Genomic DNA, 22,968 nt, shown 5'->3' with positions numbered 1-22,968 from the left:
TGGGTATGTTTGAAGGAATAGTGGTTCCAACAATGTTGTATAGTTGCGAGGCGTGGGCTATGGATAGAGTTGTGCGGAGGAGGATGGATGTGCTGGAAATGAGATGTTTGAGGACAATTTGTGGTGTGAGGTGGTTTGATCGAGTGAGTAACGTTAGGGTAAGAGAGATGTGTGGAAATAAAAAGAGCGTGGTTGAGAGAGCAGAAGAGGGTGTTTTGAAGAGGTTTGGGCACATGGAGAGAATGAGTGAGGAAAGATTGACCAAGAGGATATATGTGTCGGAGGTGGAGGGAACGAGGAGAAGAGGGAGACCAAATTGGAGGTGGAAAGATGGAGTGAAAAAGATTTTGTGTGATCGGGGCCTGAACATGCAGGAGGGTGAAAGGAGGGCAAGGAATAGAGTGAATTGGAGCGATGTGGTATACCAGGGTTGACGTGCTGTCAGTGGATTGAATCAAGGCATGTGAAGCATCTGGGGTAAACCATGGAAAGCTGTGTAGGTATGTATATTTGCGTGTGTGGACGTATGTATATACATGTGTATGGGGGTGGGTTGGGCCATTTCTTTCGTCTGTTTCCTTGCGCTACCTTGCAAACGCGTGAGACAGCGACAAAGTATGATAAATAAATAAATAAATATATATATATCCCTTGGGATAGGGGAGAAAGAATACTTCCCACGTATTCCCTGCGTGTCATAGAAGGCGACTAAAAGGGAAGGGAGCGGGTGGCTGGAAATCCTCCCCTCTCATTTTTTTTAATTTTCCAAAAGGAGGAACAGAGAAGGGGGCCAGATGAGGATATTCCCTCAAAGGCCCAGTCCTCTGTTCTTAACGCTACCTCGATGATGCGGGAAATGGCGAATAGATATAAATATATATATATATATATATATATATATATATATATATATATATATATATATATATGCTCATTCACCTTGCTTGTACAACTGGAAATCATGCTTATGTACTGCCATCATACAGTACAATGTTATTTCTTTATCACTTTTCTGTATAGTTTTGTACATCATTTCTTTAGTGTAAACATCTTTATAAGGTACAACATCCTGATATTTAGTTTTAGAGTGTTCATCACAGGAATCAAGGGACACATCTCAACAGTCACCCCCACCTCAAACTCTTTCCCATGAGCCTCCAATCCTAACAGGTTTTACCAACCATGTGGTCTTCCAGGAACATAAACCTAACAGTAGCCAAGGAATCTTTGTACATATACTGGTGTTATATGACTCCAGCTGCAAGAACACAATGATTCCTTCAACAAGGTGCTAGTAATGTCCATGGACAGAGAAAATATGTGAAACACACTTCTTGATACAATGATATTGGTGCATGCATATGCCAAACCTACCTTGCAATTCAGACATAGTGAGGCACAAAATGTTGCATGTTTAAAAAGCTACAGATTACATGAAGGAAAAATATGCAGAGGTTTCTAGGTAAAACATATGAATAAAAAATGACTGGCTACAGATCACAGTTCATGACTGAATACAGACATAAAACTGAATGCAATGAATGAGCAAGTTTATCCATTTCATTATATTAGCATATACTGGTGTACAAATATTTTAGTATGTGAGAAAGTGTTCATCTCAGTGGCTGGAATTTGATTTTAAACAAGTATACTAGTTTCATGCTTAAAGTCACTTGGGGGATAACTCCTTATTAATAAAAGTAGTGATAGTTTTTATAATTATCCCTGGGGATAGGGGAGAAAGAATACTTCCCACGTATTCCCTGCCTGTCATAGAAGGCGACTAAAAGGGAAGAGAGCGGGGGGGCTGGAAATCCTCCCCTCTCGTTTTTTTTTTTTAATTTTCCAAAAGAAGGAACTGAGAAGGGGGCCAGGTGAGGATATTCCCTCAAATGCCCAGTCCTCTGTTCTTAACGCTACCTCGCTGTCGCGGGAAATGGCAAATAGTATGAAAGAAAAGAAAAGAAATATATATATATATTTATCCCTGGGGATAGGGGATTAAGAATACTTCCCACGTATTCCCTGCGTGTTGTAGAAGGCAACTAAAAGGGGAGGGAGCGGGGGGCTGGAAATCCTCCCCTCTCATTTTTTTTTTCATTTTCCAAAAGAAGGAACAGAGGGGGCCAGGTGAGGATATTCCAAAAAAGGCCCAGTCCTCTGTTCTTAACGCTACCTCGCTAACTCGCGAAATGGCGAATAGTTTAAAAGAAAGAAAGAAAGAATATTCCATACCAATTCTTCAACAGTATGTTTATTCATTTGTAGTTTATTGAGGATGTAAGGCATGTGTACGAGTAGGAAGAGAGGAAAGTGATTGGTTCTCAGTGAATGTCAGTTTGTGGCAGGGGTGCATGATGTCTCTATGGTTGTTTAATTTTTTTATGGATGGGGTTGTTAGGGAGGTGAATGCAAGAGTTTTGGAGAGAGGGGCAAGTATGCAGTCTGTTGTTGATGAGAGGGCTTGGGAAGTGAGTCAGTTGTTGTTCACTGATGATACAGCGCTGGTGGCTGATTTAGGTGAGAAACTGTAGAAGCTGGTGACTGAGTTTGGTAAAGTATGTGAAAGAAGATAGCTGAGAGTAATTGTGAATAAGAGCAAAGTTGTTAGGTACAGTAGGGTTGAGAGACAAGTCAATTGGGAGGTAAGTTTGAATGGAGAAAAACTGGAGGAAGTGAAGTGTTTTAGATATCTGGGAGTGGATTTGGCAGCAGATGGAAGCAGAAGTGAGTCACAGGGTGGGGGAGTGGGCGAAAGTTTTGGGAGCATTGAAAAATGTGTGGAAGGTGAGAACATTATCTCGGAAAGCAAAAATGGGTATGTTTGAAGGAATAGTGGTTCCAACAATGTTATTTGGTTGTGAGGCATGGGCTATAGATAGAGTTGTGCGGAGGAGGGTGGATATGTTAGAAATGAGATGTTTGAGGGCAACATGTGGCGTGAGGTGGTTTGAGTAAGTAATGAAAGGGTAAGAGAGATGTGTGGTAATAAAAAGAGTGTGGTTGAGAGAGCAGAAGAGGGTGTTTTGAAATGGTTTGGTCACATGGAGAGAATGAGTGAGGTAAGATTGACCAAGAGGATATATGTGTCAGAGGTGTAGGGAACAAGAAGTGGGAGACCAAATTGAAGGTGAAAGGATGGAGTGAAAAAGATTTTGAGTGATCGGTGCCAGAACATGCAGGAGGGTGAAAGACATGCAAGAAATAGTGAATTGGAACAATGTGGTATACTGGGGTCGACGTGCTGTTAGTGGATTGAACCAGGGCATGTGAAGCGTCTGGGGTAAATCATGGAAAGCTGTGTGGGGCCTGGATGTGGAAAGGGAGCTGTGGTTTCGGGCATTATTGCATGACAGCTAGAGACTGAGTGTGAACGAATGAGGCCTTTGTTGTCTTTTCCTAGCGCTACCCCTCACACATGAGGGGGGAGGGGGATGGTATTCCATGTGTGGCGGGGTGGCGATGGGAATGAATAAAGGCAGACTGTAAATTGTGTGCATGGGTATATATGTATGTGTCTGTGTGTGTATATATATGTGTACATTGAGATGTATAGGTATGTATATTTGTGTGGGTGGACGTGTGTTTATATACATGTGTATGGGGTCGGGTTGGGCCATTTCTTTCGTCAGTTTCCTTGCGCTACCTCGCAAACGCGGGAGACAGCGACAAAGCAAAATAAGTAAGTAAATAAATATATATATATATATATATATATATATATATATATATATATATATATATATATATATATATATATATATATAATCCCTTGGGATATGGGAGAAAGAATACTTCCCACGTATTCCCTGCATGTCGTAGAGGGTGACTAAAAGGGAAGGGAGGGGGGGGCTGGAAATCCTCCCCTCTCAATTTTTTTTTTTTTTAAATTTTCCAAAAGAAGGAGCAGAGAAGGGGGCCATGTGGGGATATTCCCTCAAAGGCCCAGCCCTCTGTTCTTAACGCTACCTCGCTAATGCGGGAAATGGCGAATAGTTTGAAAGAAAAAGAAATATATATATATATATATATATATATATATATATATATATATATATATATATATATATATATATATATAACCAGGTTTAAACCATTCTGGAAAATGTGATTATTTATATGATTTTGTTTTGCAGATTTCAGTTGTGCTGGCATGTAATCTGGAGGGATAAAGGAGTCGTAATGAATGTAAAGTGACTTTCCAGTGCCCACTCAGCAGCAAGAGCACAATCTACATCTGGTCAAGTGCAGCAAACCTAATTCTTTGAAAGCCAAGGCGACATGACCTTGCAAATGAATGTGTCGGGCATACGCCGCAATTTGAAAAATATTGCCCACAATTACACAGATGCACAGGTTAGACTGAAAGATTAAGTATTAGTTGTTATCTTACTGTAACTAGTTATGAAAAACAACTCTAGATTTCAAACGTCATAAGGCCAATGTTATTGCATATAAAAGTATTGTGAATTGTAAGAAATTGGCTGATGGGTGCTGCCTTTAAAATTACAAACTAATAGAATTTATGTGTATATATATAGGCTTGTGGCATGAGAAGAGTGGGAGGTGGGTTGATTGGAAAGGGTAGTGAGTGGTGGGATGAAGAAGTAAGATTATTAGTGAAAGAGAAGAGAGAGGCATTTGGACGATTTTTGCAGGGAAAAAATGAAATTGAGTTGGAGATGTATAAAAGAAAGAGACAGGAGGTCAAGAGAAAGGTGCAAGAGGTGAAAAAGAGGGCAAATGAGAGTTGGGGTGAGAGAGTATCATTAAATTTTAGGGAGAATAAAAAGATGTTCTGGAAGGAGGTAAATAAAGTGAGTAAGACAAAGGAGCAAATGGGAACTTCAGTGAAGGGCACAAATGGGGAGGTGATAACAAGTAGTGGTGATGTGAGAAGGAGATGGAGTGAGTATTTTGAAGGTTTGTTGAATGTGTTTGATGATAGAGTGGCAGATATAGGGTGTTTTGGTCGAGGTGGTGTGCAAAGTGAGAGAGTTAGGGAAAATTATTTGGTAAACAGAGAAGAGGTAGTAAAAGCTTTGCAGAAGATGAAAGCCGGCAAGGCAGCAGGTTTGGATGGTATTGCAGTGGAATTTATTAAAAAAGTGGGTGACTATTATTGACTGATTGGTAAGGTTATTTAATGTATGCATGACTCATGGTGAGGTGCCTGAGGATTGGCGGAATGCTTGCATAGTGCCATTGTACAAAGGCAAAGGGGATAAGAGTGAGTGCTCAAATTACAGAGGTATAAGTTTGTTGAGTGTTCCTGGTAAATTATATGGGAGGGTATTGATTGAGAGGGTGAAGGCATGTAGAGAGCATCAGATTGGGGAAGAGCAGTGTGGTTTCAGAATTGGTAGAGGATGTGTGGATCAGGTGTTTGCTTTGAAGAATGTATGTGAGAAATACTTAGAAAAGCAAATGGATTTGTATGTAGCATTTATGGATCTGGAGAAGGCATATGATAGAGTTGATAGAGATGCTCTGTGGAAGGTATTAAGAATATATGGTGTGGGAGGCAAGTTGTTAGAAGCAGTGAAAAGTTTTTATCGAGGATGTAAGGCATGTGTACGTGTAGGAAGAGAGGAAAGTGATTGGTTCTCAGTGAATGTAGGTCTGCGGCAGGGGTGTGTGATGTCTCCATGGTTGTTTAATTTGTTTATGGGTGGGGTTGTTAGGGAGGTAAATGCAAGAGTTTTGGAAAGAGGGGCAAGTATGAAGTCTGTTGTGGATGAGAGAGCTTGGGAAGTGAGTCAGTTGTTGTTCGCTGATGATACAGCGCTGGTGGCTGATTCATGTGAGAAACTGCAGAAGCTGGTGACTGAGTTTGGTAAAGTGTGTGAAAGAAGAAAGTTAAGAGTAAATGTGAATAAGAGCAAGGTTATTAGGTACAGTAGGGTTGAGGGTCAAGTCTATTGGGAGGTAAGTTTGAATGGAGCAAAACTGGAGGAAGTGAAGTGTTTTAGATATCTGGGAGTGGATCTGGCAGCGGATGGAACCATGGAAGCGGAAGTGGATCATAGGGTGGGGGAGGGGGCGAAAATCCTGGGAGCCTTGAAGAATGTGTGGGAGTCGAGAACATTATCTCGGAAAGCAAAAATGGGTATGTTTGAAGGAATAGTGGTTCCAACAATGTTGTATGGTTGCGAGGCATGGGCTATGGATAGAGTTGTGCGCAGGAGGATGAATGTGCTGGAAATGAGGTGTTTAAGGACAATGTGTGGTGTGAGGTGGTTTGATCGAGTAAGTAACGTAAGGGTAAGAGAGATGTGTGGAAATAAAAAGAGCGTGGTTGAGAGAGCAGAAGAGGGTGTTTTGAAATGGTTTGGGCACATGGAGAGAATGAGTGAGGAAAGATTGACTAAGAGGATATATGTGTCGGAGGTGGAGGGAACGAGGAGAAGTGGGAGACCAAATTGGAGGTGGAAAGATGGAGTGAAAAAGATTTTGTGTGATCGGGGCCTGAACATGCAGGAGGGTGAAAGGAGGGCAAGGAATAGAGTGAATTGGATCGATGTGGTATACCGGGGTTGACGTGCTGTCAGTGGATTGAATCAGGGCATGTGAAGCGTCTGGGGTAAACCATGGAAAGCTGTGTAGGTATGTATATTTGCATGTGTGGACGTATGTATATACATGTGTATGGGGGTGGGTTGGGCCATTTCTTTCGTCTGTTTCCTTGCGCTACCTCGCAAACGCGGGAGACAGCGACAAAGCAAAAAAAAAAAAAAAAATTATATAGGCTATATTGAATGATTGATTTTTATGTAGATTTTTATGTAAGATTTTATAATATGTAGTTTACTTTGCTGTTTAAGCTTTGAAATTTTCAGAGTGATCCCTCTCTCCCTCCAACTTTTCAAACATGCTCACATCCATGCAAAAAGTTGACACAGAAGCTGTTGGATTCTCTAAATTCATAATTAAGTTTGCTTTCCATGCCTGTGAAATACTAGTTTTTGAAATGATATTGTTTTTATCTTTACAGAATAAGAGATAAACAATATAAAATGTGAATATATGAACAAGTGTGGTGTCACTGCTGTCACAGTAGAGTGGTTCTTGTTGCCACCACCTTTTTTCAACGTTTGTTTTCTACTCTCTTCTTTATTCATGGGAGGATTATTAGTTTCCTTTTATTCTATGCAAATTTATGTAATGTAATCATATATATAATCACTAACATCATCTGTAAGACTTATACAGATTTGTATGCATCAGCAGATATTGGAATGACAATAACATGGACAAAAACTGCTTAGTGCCTGTTTTTCATTTCTAAAAGTTAACTGTGAGGTTTTGTCATCTGAGGGCATTTAGAGCCCCCCTCCCACCCCAACCTAGGACTTAGCTTGAAATTTTGGCAAGAATTATCACTAAATGCAAGTGTGTGTGGAAAGGTTGTCCAGACAAAAATACAGATGCAGTCTTAGAGTGTAGAGGGTTAGGTATAGAATTAGTAATATTGGATATGGAGAGATTGGAAAAAGATATTGAATAAGGTAGATTGCAGGAGTAAGAGAAATAGTAATATGAGAAATACAGAGTGCTGATCATATGAAAGATTGGGTCAAGAGCTGGTTAGGACCAATAAATGAAAACAAGAATAGAAATAATTTATTAGAGATGCTTTTAGAAATATCAAGAAACTACTAAATTCAAAAATATATAAAGAATTTGATCCAAATATGTACTTTAGATGAGGAACAGACCAAAAAAAAAACTTTAATGGCAGTGATAATCTGTGGGAAATATGTACTTTAGATGAGGAACAGACCAAAAAAAAAACTTTAATGGCAGTGATAATCTGTGGGAAATGTGGTACAAGATGACTAGAATTTGGATGTGTGTGAGGCCTCTATTCAGCTGTTTCTAAGGCCATCTTGCTAAGATGTGAAAGGCAGTCAGGTATAAAGAGGAAGTGCATGCATGAGTATATGTGTACATTTAGGTTATAGCATTCTAAGTTCTCTTTTGTTGTCTTATTTCTATAGATTAAAGTACGTGAAGCAACCAGCAATGATCCATGGGGACCATCATCCACTCTCATGTCAGAAGTTGCTGACCTAACCTACAATGTGGTGGCTTTCACAGAAATAATGCAGATGATTTGGAAACGACTTAATGATCATGGCCGGAATTGGAGACATGTTTATAAAGCTCTTGTCTTATTAGAATACCTCATTAAGACTGGTAGTGAAAAGGTATGTTATTGTGTTTTGGAGTTTCTTAAAGGATATAAGTCTTAATATCAGGTACTCTGTGTATTGCAGTATTATTAGTATTTTGAATTATTGATAAAAGATACTTGTCAGTAGATGCCACCAGAAAAGTGACTGCTGACCGTCCTAAAGGGAGTTTGTTTGTGAAAGAGCTGAAAGTGGGAATTAAGTTTATTATTATAGTCTTAATGAATGCATATGAAATATGAACAAATGTAAAGTCTAGTGTAATGGATTATGAATACTTTCATATTTGTATTCTGTGTATGGTATATTTGGTATAACATGAAGATATCTGGGAGTGGATCTGGCAGCGGATGGAACCATGGAAGTGGAAGTGGATAATAGGGTGGGGGAGGGGGCGAAAATCCTGGGAGCCTTGAAGAATGTGTGGAAGTCGAGAACATTATCTCGGAAAGCAAAAATGGGTATGTTTGAAGGAATAGTGGTTCCAACAATGTTGTATGGTTGCGAGGCGTGGGCTATGGATAGAGTTGTGCGCAGGAGGATGGATGTGCTGGAAATGAGGTGTTTGAGGACAATGTGTGGTGTGAGGTGGTTTGATCGAGTAAGTAACATAAGGGTAAGAGAGATGTGTGGAAATAAAAAGAGCGTGGTTGAGAGAGCAGAAGAGGGTGTTTTGAAATGGTTTAGGCACATGGAGAGAATGAGTGAGGAAAGATTGACTAAGAGGATATATGTGTCGGAGGTGGAGTGAACGAGGAGAAGTGGGAGACCAAAATGGAGGTGGAAAGATGGAGTGAAAAAGATTTTGAGTGATCGGGGCCTGAACATGCAGGAGGGTGAAAGGAGGGCAAGGAATAGAGTGAATTGGATCGATGTGGTATACCGGGGTTGACGTGCTGTCAGTGGGTTGAATCAGGGCATGTGAAGCGTCTGGGGTAAACCATGGAAAGCTGTGTAGGTATGTATATTTGCGTGTGTGGACGTATGTATATACATGCGTATGGGGGTGGGTTGGGCCGTTTCTTTCGTCTGTTTCCTTGCGCTACCTCGCAAACGCGGGAGACAGCGGCAAAAAAAAAAAAAAATGAAGAACATGTTCTGACTTTCAATGAGAGTCAATCTATTCATTCCTTTCTTTCATACATGTTTGTTGTTTCCCATGTTAGCAAGGTAGTAGCAGGAACTGACAAAGAAAAGGCTTCTTTCGATTATCATTAAGTTCATTATAACTCCAAGGATGTTACACTCATATGTACCCTTAAACTGTACATCATTTAATTTTATAAAGTTTTATTCTCATGAAAAGGAAGCACATCCACAGTACAGTAAGTTGCCAGTTTACAATACTGTACTACCAGTTTCGAGTGGCTTCACACTTGTAAGCATAAATGAGATAGTGTCCAGAACAGATGGCTGACCTTAGGGAAAAGGAAAGGATCCTCATTTGGCTCTTTCCTCTCCTTTTGGAAAGTAATACAGGGGATGAGTATTTCCAGTACCCTTGCTCTTACCCCTTTTCATCACCTCTGTGACATGGGTTGTATTCTGTATCCTTTATCCCTATAAAGTGTTCATGTTTACATGAATTGTGTTGTGAGAAAGACATTCAGTCTTACAACTTGGGATTCATCCCCTGTCCATGTTTTGGCTGCATAGGTCATGGTTGGGAGAACTCTGCTGTCCCTTAATCCTTTCTTCACTTCAGTAGGTAGGAACATAAGACAGGAACATTACAAAGAAACTTTAGTTAGTAGTGGGTAGGAACAGTAGATGGGAGCATTAGGTAGAAGTACAGGTTCTCCCCAACATACGATAAGGTTATCTTCCGATAGACCCATTGTAAGTTGAAAATATCGTAAGTCAAAAATACATTTTATACTGTACATCTAACCTACTGAACATCATAGCTTAGCCTATCCTACCTTAAACCTTCCCACAACACTTACATTTCTCATACACAATCATCATATACAGCTCTTCTTTGAAAGCTTTGGCACCTTCTGTGTCTGCTTTTTCTGCCTCACCGCTAACCTTTACATTATGAAAATTATGATGCTGTTTGAAGCATTGGAACCACCCATGACTTACTTTTCTTTTATGTAGGATCATTGGCACGCTGTTTTAGTGTAACGAAAAGACTTCTTGCCTTAACCTGGATTGTCAATAGATTAAGTGGTATGCGCTTATGTATCTGGTCTTCCATCCACGTGACAAGTAATTTTTCCTTACCATCAATTAGCTCAGCTCTTTTCTTCATGATGACATTGGATTTAACCGATGCTGGTTGAGACTGTCGATTGCAAAAGTTCTAACTCGTGCGATTGCCATTACTGGCTTGTCGCCTACTTGCTGGGCAATTAACTTTAATTTCCATCTCAAGAGTAATTGCCTTCTTCTCACCAGAGGCAGGAGACACAGATGGGCATTTTGTAAACATGATGGGATACAAAAACACAATACACAGAATCCGAAAAATGCAGGCAACACAGTACACTGTAGAGTATCAGTTGTTTATACTTATGATCATGTGGCTGCCTGGTAGCTGTGGCTTACTGCTACTGCACAGCATCATAAGAGAGTATCATACTGCATATTGCTAGCCCAGGAAAAGATCAAATTTCAAGATTGGAAATATGGTTTCTACTGAATGTATTTCGCTATTGCACCATTGTAAAGTCAAAAAATCATTAGTCGAATCATCACAAGTCGGATAACAACGGTAGTAGGTTAGAACATTAGGTTTGCACATTAGGTAAAAGTAGATGATATGGACATTTGGTAGAAGCCTATGAAAACACTGTGAGAGTTGCACTGTACCAGTAGCCTGTTAAGGGTGAGGCACGAAAGGCTAAGAAGTGGCATTGTAGTGCACCAGTTATGGAAATTTTTGCTGTGGTTGCCCCTTTGAAGGAGTTCTTGAAAGGACTAGGGAGCAGCGATATATATATATATATATATATATATATATATATATATATATATATATATATATATATATATATATATATATATATATATATATATTTTTTTTTTTTTTTTGTCGCTGTCTCCCGTGTTTGCGAGGTAGCGCAAGGAAACAGACGAAAGAAATGGCCCAACCCCCCCCCCCATACACATGTACATACACACGTCCACACACGCAAATATACATACCTACACAGCTTTCCATGGTTTACCCCAGACGCTTCACATGCCTTGATTCAATCCACTGACAGCACGTCAACCCCTGTATACCACATGACTCCAATTCACTCTATTCCTTGCCCTCCTTTCACCCTCCTGCATGTTCAGGCCCCGATCACACAAAATCTTTTTCACTCCATCTTTCCACCTCCAATTTGGTCTCCCTCTTCTCCTCGTTCCCTCCACCTCCGACACATATATCCTCTTGGTCAATCTCTCCTCACTCATTCTCTCCATGTGCCCAAACCATTTCAAAACACCCTCTTCTGCTCTCTCAACCACGCTCTTTTTATTTCCACACATCTCTCTTACCCTTACGTTACTTACTCGATCAAACCACCTCACACCACACATTGTCCTCAAACATCTCATTTCCAGCACATCCATCCTCCTGCGCACATCTCTATCCATAGCCCACGCCTCGCAACCATACAACATTGTTGGAACCACTATTCCCTCAAACATACCCATTTTTGCTTTCCGAGATAATGTTCTCGACTTCCACACATTTTTCAAGGCTCCCAAAATTTTCGCCCCCTCCCCCACCCTATGATCCACTTCCGCTTTCATGGTTCCATCCGCTGACAGATCCACTCCCAGATATCTAAAACACTTCACTTCCTCCAGTTTTTCTCCATTCAAACTCACCTCCCAATTGACTTGACCCTCACCCCTACTGTACCTAATAACCTTGCTCTTATTCACATTTACTCTCAACTTTCTTCTTCCACACACTTTACCAAACTCAGTCACCAGCTTCTGCAGTTTCTCACATGAATCAGCCACCAGTGCTGTATCATCAGCGAACAAGAACTGACTCACTTCCCAAGCTCTCTCATCCACAACAGACTGCATACTTGTCCCTCTTTCCAAAACTCTTGCATTCACCTCCGTAACAACCCCATCCATAAACAAATTAAACAACCATGGGGACATCACACACCCCTGCCGAAAACCTACACTCACTGAGAACCAATCACTTTCCTCTCTTCCTACACGTACACATGCCTTCTAACAACTTGCCTCCCACACCATACATTCTTAAAACCTTCCACAGAGCATCTCTATCAACTCTACCATATGCCTTCTCCAGATCCATAAATGCTACGTACAAATCCATTTATTTTTCTAAGTATTTCTTAGGGAAAAAATGCAATTGAGTGGGAGATGTATAAAAGAAAGAGACAGGAGGTCAAGAGAAAGGTGCAAGAGGTGAAAAAGAGGGCAAATGAGAGTTGGGGTGAGAGAGTATCATTAAATTTTAGGGAGAATAAAAAGATGTTCTGGAAGGAGGTAAATAAAGTGCGTAAGACAAGGGAGCAAATGGGAACTTCAGTGAAGGGCGCTAATGGGGAAGTGATAACAAGTAGTGGTGATGTGAGAAGGAGATGGAGTGAGTATTTTGAAGGTTTGTTGAATATATTTGATGATGGAGTGGCAGATATAGGGTGTTTTGGTCGAGGTGGTGTGCAAAGTGAGAGGGTTAGGGAAAATGATTTGGTAAACAGAGAAGAGGTAGTAAAAGCTTTGCGGAAGATGAAAGCCGGCAAGGCAGCAGGTTTGGATGGAATTGCAGTGGAATCTATTGAAAAAGGGGGTGACTGTACTGTTGACTGGTTGGTAATGTTATTTAATGTATGTATGACTCATGGTGAGGTGCCTGAGGATTGGCGGAATGCGTGCATAGTGCCATTGTACAAAGGCAAAGGGGATAAGAGTGAGTGCTCAAATTACAGAGGTATAAGTTTGTTGAGTATTCCTGGTAAATTATATGGGAGGGTATTGATTGAGAGTGTGAAGGCATGTACAGAGCATCAGATTGGGGAAGAGCAGTGTGGTTTCAGAAGTGGTAAAGGATGTGTGGATCAGGTGTTTGCTTTGAAGAATGTATGTGAAAATACTTAGAAAAGCAAATGGATTTGTATGTAGCATTTATGGATCTGGAGAAGGCATATGATAGAGGTGATAGAGATGAAAGTGATTGGTTCTCAGTGAATGTAGGTTTGCGGCAGGGGTGTGTGATGTCCCCATGGTTGTTTAATTTGTTTATGGATGGGGTTGTTAGGGAGGTGAATGCAAGAGTTTTGGAAAGAGGGGCAAGTATGAAGTCTGTTGTGGATGAGAGAGCTTGGGAAGTGAGTCAGTTGTTGTTCGCTGATGATACAGCGCTGGTGGCTGATTCATGTGAGAAACTGCAGAAGCTGGTGACTGAGTTTGGTAAAGTGTGTGAAAGAAGAAAGTTAAGAGTAAATGTGAATAAGAGCAAGGTTATTAGGTACAGTAGGGTTGAGGGTCAAGTCAATTGGGAGGTAAGTTTGAATGGAGGAAAACTGGAGGAAGTAAAGTGTTTTAGATATGTGGGAGTGGATCTGGCAGCGGATGGAACCATGGAAGCGGAAGTAAATCATAGGGTGGGGGAGGGGGCGAAAATATTGGGAGCCTTAAAGAATGTGTGGAAGTCGAGAACATTATCTCGGAAAGCAAAAATGGGTATGTTTGAAGGAATAGTGGTTCCAACAATGTTGTATGGTTGCAAGGCATGGGCTATGGATAGAGTTGTGCACAGGAGGGTGGATGTGCAGGAAATGAGATGTTTGAGGACAATATGTGGTGTGAGGTGGTTCGATCGAGTAAGTAATGTAAGGGTAAGAGAGATGTGTGGAAATAAAAAGAGCGTGGTTGAGAGAGCAGAAGAGGGTGTTTTGAAATGGTTTGGTCACATGGAGAGAATGAGTGAGGAAAGATTGACCAAGAGGATATATGTGTCGGAGGTGGAGGGAACGAGGAGAAGTGGGAGACCAAATTGGAGGTGGAAAGATGGAGTGAAAAAGATTTTGAGTAATCGGGGCCTGAACATGCAGGAGGGTGAAAGGCGGGCAAGGAATAGAGTGAATTGGATCAATGTGGTATACCGGGGTTGACGTGCTGTCAGTGGATTGAATCAGGGCATGTGAAGCGTCTTGGGTAAACCATGGAAACTTGTGTGGGGCCTGGATGTGGAAAGGGAGCTGTGGTTTCGGGCATTATTGCATGACAGCTAGAGACTGAGTGTGAACGAATGGGGCCTTTGTTGTCTTTTCCTGGCGCTACCTCGCACACATGAGCGGGGAGGGGGATGGTATTACACATGTGGCGATGGGAATGAATAAAGGCAGGCAGTGTGAATTGTGTGCATGGGTATATATGTATGTGTCTGTGTGTGTATATATATGTGTACATTGAGATGTATAGGTATGTATATTTGCGTGTGTGGACGTGTATGTATATACATTGTGTATGGGGATGGGTTGGGCCATTTCTTTGGTCTGCTTCCTTGCGCTACCTCGCAAACGCGGGAGACAGCAACAAAGCAAAAAAAAAAAAAAAAAAAAAGAAATGTGTTTGATGTTCATTTTGTAATTTTTGTTGTGTAGGTGAAGTGATATAGAGAAAATATTAGGGGGAGATTCTATGTATGGTAATCTAATTTGCATGCCAGAACACACATAAACAATATAATTAGAAATGAAATGATAAATGAGGGCAATATTTGTATTTTTTCTCAAATACAGGTTGCAGATCAATGCAAAGAAAATATTTTTGCTATCGAAACTCTAAAGGACTTCCAGTATGTTGAAGAAAATAAGGATCAAGGGATGAATGTACGGGAGAAAGCCAAAGCTCTTGTCACACTTTTAAAGGTGAGTGTTCATAGGTATCTTGTTATATCTTAAATGAATATCTTATCCTGATACAAGAGTGGGTATGAAAATATCACATTTTCCTCACTTTACTTTTTTAAAGGAAATATCTCTTGCATCTGTAACTTACATTGTAACTTCAATTTAAAGAGGTTTGAAGTGTTTATTACTTAATCTGTAGGGGTTTAAACTGAAGCATTAAAACCTTGCTTTTATCATTTATATATTTTACTCTTACAAACTAAGGTATTCATAGGCAGCAGCAGTTGTGCATTTATTGTAAATGCATCTTCTATCTTTTTCCTTTAACCAGACATCTTGTAGATCTGAGTTTCCTGGTAAGGCAGACATTACATAAATCTACGATGTGTGCTTTCACATCAGCATTTGAATTTTAGGTGATCTGTGTGGTGGCTAAGATTTCTAAGTTCTTATACAGCAGTTACTAATGAAATCTTTAGTTACCCTTCAGCTATTGTTTGGGGAAACTGTTCCAGTAGACTGCAGAGTATAGTTGACATAGTGATAGAGGCAAGTGATCCATTGATAATTTTTTTGATAATGCACTAAACGAATCAAAACACTATACAAACAAGGTAATGACAGTCACGTTGACACTATCTCAACAATACACTCCCTCTAGAAGTGTTTATTTCTTGAAGATAAAGTTGAAGCCTATTTCATTTTCTTTGTTTTTTTTCTTATATGATATTCTTGCATTTTATGAGAAAAATTGTTTTCCCTTGAAAAACATTCAAATTAGAAGCATCAGGAAATTTATGTGCTTACTAAAGGGTATAAGACTGGGTTTAAATCTAGTTGGGTCATTTTAGTGGGCATGCATTTTGTCTTTTTATTTATTGGGGCAGGGGGATTCGTGAGTAAGGACTGTTGAATGGCTGGATTAGAGATGTAGTTTTGGGGGAAAGAGAGGCTTCTTTGATGTTCTCATTAAAGTCATGTATTGAAGGTGGATGGCCAGGGGCATTATTGACAAGAAGGAGAATCTTGAAACATAATCTCCATTGTACAGAACTCCTTTAGTTGCATATGGAGCTTTGCAGCAGAATAATCACAGAAAACTTTGCCTCTTATCCACCCCTCCAGATTAGAATAAAAATAGACTGGCAAATATTGATTCATGTATATCTCAAGAGCCCGAGAATTTTCTGAATTTTAGACCATTAATGGTTTAAGCTTTCAGTCACCTTCAGCATTGCCCCCCAAAAGCAGTGAGGTGATCCTTGGCAGATTTGAATCCTGGTGTAGTCTTCTCAGCATGGAGAATGTATGTTCTTGAAAACATTCTTCCCAAAATAATCTGGTCTCAACCACATTAAAAATCTGCTCAGCAGAATAACTGCTTTCCTCAGCAGTAGTCAACAGAAGCAGCCTCACCAGTCATTTTGATGTAATTGTGGCATTTCCTAATTTTACAAACCAACCAGGACTTGCTTGAAATGTCTTTGCTGCTCGCTCCTCTGCTGTTGAGTCATAAGATATGCTCCAAAACCTTACTTGTATCACAGGCATGCTGACGGGAACATTTTCACGAGTTTGGTGCTTGATTCATTTGCTTAGCATTCATAATATTCTATCCAAAATTGAACTTTGGGAATAAGAGGTTTTAGATGCACTGATTGATGCCCCTCTCATGGCACTGTCCCTGATCTTAACACTCTGTTGTGAATAGTCCTTACATTAGATTCAATAAGTCCAATGGCACCCTTAACATCAGCTGTTTGTTCATCTCTCTCATAACATTTTATCACATCCATTTTGCTGTTTACCTCTCTCATAACATTTGATCACATCCATTTTGCCCTCATTGTGATGGCCTTATGTTTATTTGCATCACTAGTACCAGTATGATGTAAATGTCATCTTGGTGGTACGATGTGAGGGGCAGCACTTGTGCAAAATACTGTTGCACTGTGTGACTACAGACTGTATCCACACCATGCAGACATGTGCTCCTCACATGATGTTGGCAACACCACACGACTGCGCTACCATCCCAATAATTTGCATGATTCCAAACTTAACCCCATGTAAATATAAAAAAGTGTAACTGGACCATGCATGTTATTTCTGAAAATGGCATAAATCAGATATGTGTAAGTACCCCTGGTGGTGTGCAGTGAAGTGCCCAGTTAGCTTAGCAAAGGGATAGAAAACAATACAGCCTTGTGGCAGGGAGTGAGGTAATCAAAGAATGTAACAGAAATAGTAGGATTAGGGGATTTGTAGCTGAGACAAAGGAAGACAGTTGAAGTTGAGTTGCAGGTGTGTGTTGACATCAGAGTTAGAAGATATGACATGAGAGGAGTGGGTGAGGAATGGGATTTAGGGAAGCAATGATGGCATGTTCAAAAGATGCATGTGGCATGAGAAAGGTGGGAGGTGGGCAGATTAGAAAGGGTAGTGAGCAGTGGGATGATGTAAAGTTGTTGGTGAAAGAGAAAAGAGAGGCATTTTGATTATACTTACAAGGAAAGAGTGCAAATGACTGGGGTATATATAAAAGAAAGTGGCCTAAGGTCAAGAGGAGGGTACAAGTGAGAGTTGGGGTGAAAGAGTATCATTAAACATTAGGGAGAATAAAAAGATGTTTTGGAAGAAGGTAAATAACGAACGTAAGAACGGGAGAATAAAAAGATGTTCTGGAAGGAGGTAAATAAAGTGCGTAAGACAAGGGAGCAAATGGGAACTTTAGTGAAGGGTGCAAATGGGGAGGTGATAACAAGTAGTGGTGATGTGAGAAGGAGATGGAGTGAGTATTTTGAAGGTTTGTTGAATGTGTTTGATGATAGAGTGGCAGATATAGGGTGTTTTGGTCGAGGTGGTGTGCAAAGTGAGAGGGTTAGGGAAAATGATTTGGTAAACAGAGAAGAGGTAGTAAAAGCTTTGCGGAAGATGAAAGCCGGCAAGGCAGCAGGTTTGGATGGTATTGCAGTGGAATTTATTACAAAAGGGGGTGACTGTATTGTTGACTGGTTGGTAAGGTTATTTAATGTATGTATGACTCATGGTGAGGTGCCTGAGGATTGGCGGAATGCATGCATAGTGCCATTGTACAAAGGCAAAGGGGATAAGAGTGAGTGCTCAAATTACAGAGGTATAAGTTTGTTGAGTATTCCTGGCAAATTATATGGGAGGGTATTGATTGAGAGGGTGAAGGCATGTACAGAGCATCAGATTGGGGAAGAGCATTGTGGTTTCAGAAGTGGTAGAGGATGTGTGGATCAGGTGTTTGCTTTGAAGAATGTATGTGAGAAATACTTAGAAAAGCAAATGGATTTGTATGTAGCATTTATGGATCTGGAGAAGGCATATGATAGAGTTGATAGAGATGCTCTGTGGAAGGTATTAAGAATATATGGTGTGGGAGGCAAGTTGTTAGAAGCAGTGAAAAGTTTTTATCGAGGATGTAAGGCATGTGTACGTGTAGGAAGAGAGGAAAGTGATTGGTTCTCAGTGAATGTAGGTTTGCGGCAGGGGTGTGTGATGTCTCCATGGTTGTTTAATTTGTTTATGGATGGGGTTGTTAGGGAGGTGAATGCAAGAGTTTTGGAAAGAGGGGCAAGTATGAAGTCTGTTGGGGATGAGAGAGCTTGGGAAGTGAGTCAGTTGTTGTTCGCTGATGATACAGCGCTGGTGGCTGATTCATGTGAGAAACTGCAGAAGCTGGTGACTGAGTTTGGTAAAGTGTGTGAAAGAAGAAAGTTAAGAGTAAATGTGAATAAGAGCAAGGTTATTAGGTACAGTAGGGTTGAGGGTCAAGTCAATTGGGAGGTGAGTTTGAATGGAGAAAAACTGGAGGAAGTGAAGTGTTTCAGATATCTGGGAGTGGATCTGGCAGCGGATGGAACCATGGAAGCGGAAGTGGATCATAGGGTGGGGGAGGGGGCGAAAATTCTGGGAGCCTTGAAGAATGTGTGGAAGTCGAGAACATTATCTCGGAAAGCAAAAATGGGTATGTTTGAAGGAATAGTGGTTCCAACAATGTTGTATGGTTGCGAGGCGTGGACTATGGATAGAGTGGTGCGCAGGAGGATGGATGTGCTGGAAATGAGATGTTTGAGGACAATGTGTGGTGTGAGGTGGTTTGATCGAGTAAGTAATGTAAGGGTAAGAGAGATGTGTGGAAATAAAAAGAGCGTGGTTGAGAGAGCAGAAGAGGGTGTTTTGAAATGGTTTGGTCACATGGAGAGAATGAGTGAGGAAAGATTGACCAAGAGGATATATGTGTCGGAGGTGGAGGGAACGAGGAGAAGTGGGAGACCAAACTGGAGGTGGAAAGATGGAGTGAAAAAGATTTTGTGTGATCGGGGCCTGAACATGCTGGAGGGTGAAAGGAGGGCAAAGAATAGAGTGAATTGGAGCGATGTGGTTTACCGGGGTTGACGTGCTGTCAGTGGATTGAATCAGGGCATGTGAAGCGTCTTGGGTAAACCATGGAAAGTTGTGTGGGGCCTGGATGTGGAAAGGGAGCTGTGGTTTCGGGCATTATTGCGTGACAGCTGGAGACTGAGTGTGAACGAATGGGGCCTTTGTTGTCTTTTCCTAGAGCTACCTCGCACACATGAGGGGGGAGGGGGATGGTATTCCATGTGTGGCGAGGTGGCGATGGGAATGAATAGGGGCAGGCAGTGTGAATTGTGTGCATGGGTATATATGTATGTGTCTGTGTGTGTATATATATGTGTACACTGAGATGTATAGGTATGTATATTTGCGTGTGTGGACGTGTATGTGTGTACATTGTGTATGGGGGTGGGTTGTGCCATTTCTTTCGTCTGTTTCCTTGCGCTACCTCACAAATGCGGGAGACAGCGACAAAGCAAAATGAATAAAAATAAATATATCTTTCTTATATCTATTTACATATTATACTTTGTCACTGTCTTTCGCATTAGTGAGGTATATAATATATATAGATATATATGCCATATATATTTATTATACTTAATCGTGATTTTCCGCGTTAGCGAGGTAGCGCTAGGAAACAGACGAAGTATGGCTCATCCACTCTTATACACATATATACACATAAACACCCATACACGCACACCTATGCACATATTCATATGGACATATACATACAAATATGCAGACATATACATATATACACATTCCTATGAGTCCACGGGGAAAATAAAACACGAAAAGTTCCCACTGTACATGTACATATTCATACTTGCTTGCCTTCATCCATTTCTGTTGCTACCCCGCCCCACTGGAAATAGCATGGTTACCCTTTGCTTCAGCGAGGTAGCACAGGAAAACAGGCAAAAAAGGGCATATTCTTTCACACTCAGTCTCTGGCTGTCATGTGTAATGCACAGAAACCACAGCTCCCTTTCCACCACATCCAGGCCCCACAGACCTTTCCATGGTTTACCCCAGACGCTTCACATGCACTAGCCTGAGCCAGATACCCATTTTATCGACCATCCCATGGGGATGGATGAACAGCTGGGTTAACTGTGGACCGACTGCATGAGAAGACTAAGTCTCCACTTTTTGCCTTTTATAATAAGAAGTGTTCTTTGGTTGTTGCTTTGTATATTGCCCTCTGACATAAGGGCAGCTGATTCATGAGATTAATTCTGACTTGCTTTCTGCTTCAGGTGTCCCTTCTAATCTCATGAGGCTCCTACAGCACTGAGAAAGTTGGTTACATCCGCTGGTCAGGACCACAGGTTATAAAGTGTTGTGATGTTTATATGCCTATGTGCAGAAAGTGCAGGGCACTTGAGTTATAAGTGCTTAGTGTCTTCTTTTTGGTAGCTTCAGTTAGATTGATATGTAAATTGAGGTGGTGAAATCTCAGTCTGCTGCTTGAAATAAAGATGATAGAGGTTCAAGGTGGCATGTTTATTATTGATAGGTGGGTTTGTTGTAATCTTGGTTGGGCCTAGAACCAGACTGGCCTTAAGTATCTTTGAAAATGATATAAAAAAGGAACTTGGTACGATAGAAAGATTGAAAATGTATGAAAGAGACATGTTATTGTGGCTTCCTAATCAGTGTTGTTTAATTGTATAGTATAAGGATTCTCAAAATTGTACAACATTAACAAGGGTTAATTAGTGCATGAGTCCCTTTTTTTGTAATTAGCTCAGGAAGATATGTTACCTTTTGGGTGCTTTTTCTTTTTTAAGGAAAATTATAGTTGTAAGATTTTTGTGTTGCTGTTCACATGACATGTAATTCTGTTCTTTACAAAATTTCTTATAAGAGCAATAAAAAGAATTTAGATTGTTTTCAAGGTGTTTTTAAGATCAAGAAGCTCTGCTGGAGAGAAGGAGTCAGTAAGAAGAAAAATTTGTATTTTGATAGTCCTTTGATTTTACTTTAACATTGCTTTTGTGGGTTCATGATATTGCTCTCCATTATGTGTTGCTTGTATTTTATATAAATTCTAGTAATGCAGTTATTATGATAATTTTTCAGGATGATGAGCGGTTACGGAATGAGAGAGTGAGAGCCCTAAAAGCCAAAGAAAGATTTGCACAGAGTGTATCGGGCATTGGTAGTGATAGTGTAAGTATTTATTTCTGCAGTTTGAATGTATGTGCAAACCATTTAGTCATTTTTTAAGCTCTTTACATTGATCATTCTCTGTTTTGTTTTTTTATCAACCCTCATTTTCTTCATCCTGTGTATGGATATTTATGAGAGGTTTTGTAAAATGCTGCAAACTGAGCTAATATTTATGATAGGTTTTGTGTCATGCTGCAAACTGAGGCTAATATCCTAGTATATATATAATTGAAATAACTAGGATGAAATGGCAAAGAGCATGGATAGGGGACTTATATTATTCAGTTGGGAATGAAAAAAGTAGTTGTTATTTGTAAATAAGTAGCATTTCTTTTTAGGGCTTTGAATTAATGGGTTTAAGTAAATGGCCTCTGACTTGTTTTGAAAGCACTTAAATTTGCTATTTGACAGAGCTCCCGGAGAGTCTTAAGTTTTTTGTTAGAGCTACCCATGGAAAATATTGAAATCAGGAATGAGATAAATTTTCAGAACAAAACTAGCCTGAATATTATTGTGTGATTGTTGTATGTAGTGATGTTGTATGTAGTGAAAATGTGCAGAATTATACTTGCTTATCGTAAGTGATATAGGGAGTCTGATGAGTGTATATATTACTCGGCTGGAACTGTAGACAACTAAGCCATAAAAGTTTAAGTATGCATGTGTTACATATATTAGGGGCTATATCATCTGTCGCACTTAGCAGGAACTGAACACTCTTGTTGATTATTCAGGTCCAGTTAGAACAACTGGATCTTGACATTGAAAGCCCAACTACCAAAATAAAGAAGCAGCTACTTTAAATAACTTTTATGCATTTGCCAGTTACTCACAGGCCTTGAAATCAAATGAGACATTTGTTAACCTTTTATAACCGGTAACTGAGCACTAACTTAGAATATGGTACATCAAGAAAAGTCTTGTCCAGAGGCCATAGGTTAAATGATGGGATAAATGCCTTGCAACCATATAACATTGTTGGAACCACCATTCCTTCAAACATACACATTTTTGCTTTCCAAGATAATGTTCTTGACTTCCACACATTTTTCAGTGCTTTGAAGAATGTACGTGAGAAATACTTAGAAAAGCAAATGGATTTGTATGTAGCATTTATGGATGTGGAGAAGGCATATGATAGAGTTGATAGAGATGCTCTGTGGAAGTTATTAAGAATATATGGTTTGGGAGGCAAGTTGTTGGAAGCAGTGAAAAGTTTTTATCGAGGATGTAAGGCATGTGTACGAGTAGGAAGAGAGTAAAGTGATTGGGTCTCAGTGAATGCCAGTTTACGGCAGGGGTGTATGACGTCTCCATGGTTGTTTGATTTGTTTATGGATGGGGTTGTTGGGGAGGTGAAT

General features: G+C 40.3%; 1 protein-coding gene across 10 annotated transcripts in view; it reads left to right on the top strand.

Annotated features, from left to right (window-relative positions):
- Window positions 1–22,968, top strand: part of lqf (epsin homolog lqf) — a 437,420-nt gene that overhangs the window by 43,199 nt on the left and 371,253 nt on the right. For all 10 annotated transcript variants that reach the window (XM_071696113.1, XM_071696112.1, XM_071696119.1 and 7 more), the window contains 4 exons: window positions 4,137–4,356; window positions 8,001–8,210; window positions 14,930–15,058; window positions 21,518–21,607. In XM_071696113.1, the coding sequence (XP_071552214.1) occupies window positions 4,282–4,356; window positions 8,001–8,210; window positions 14,930–15,058; window positions 21,518–21,607 (504 nt within the window). In that variant the 5' untranslated portion in view covers window positions 4,137–4,281. The remainder of the gene's footprint in view (window positions 1–4,136; window positions 4,357–8,000; window positions 8,211–14,929; window positions 15,059–21,517; window positions 21,608–22,968) is intronic.

Source organism: Panulirus ornatus, chromosome 59 (genome assembly GCF_036320965.1).
Source record: "Panulirus ornatus isolate Po-2019 chromosome 59, ASM3632096v1, whole genome shotgun sequence".
Taxonomy (NCBI): Eukaryota; Metazoa; Arthropoda; class Malacostraca; order Decapoda; family Palinuridae; genus Panulirus; species Panulirus ornatus.
Note: the sequence above shows the minus strand (reverse complement) of the source record. Positions and strands in the feature narration are given on the sequence as shown.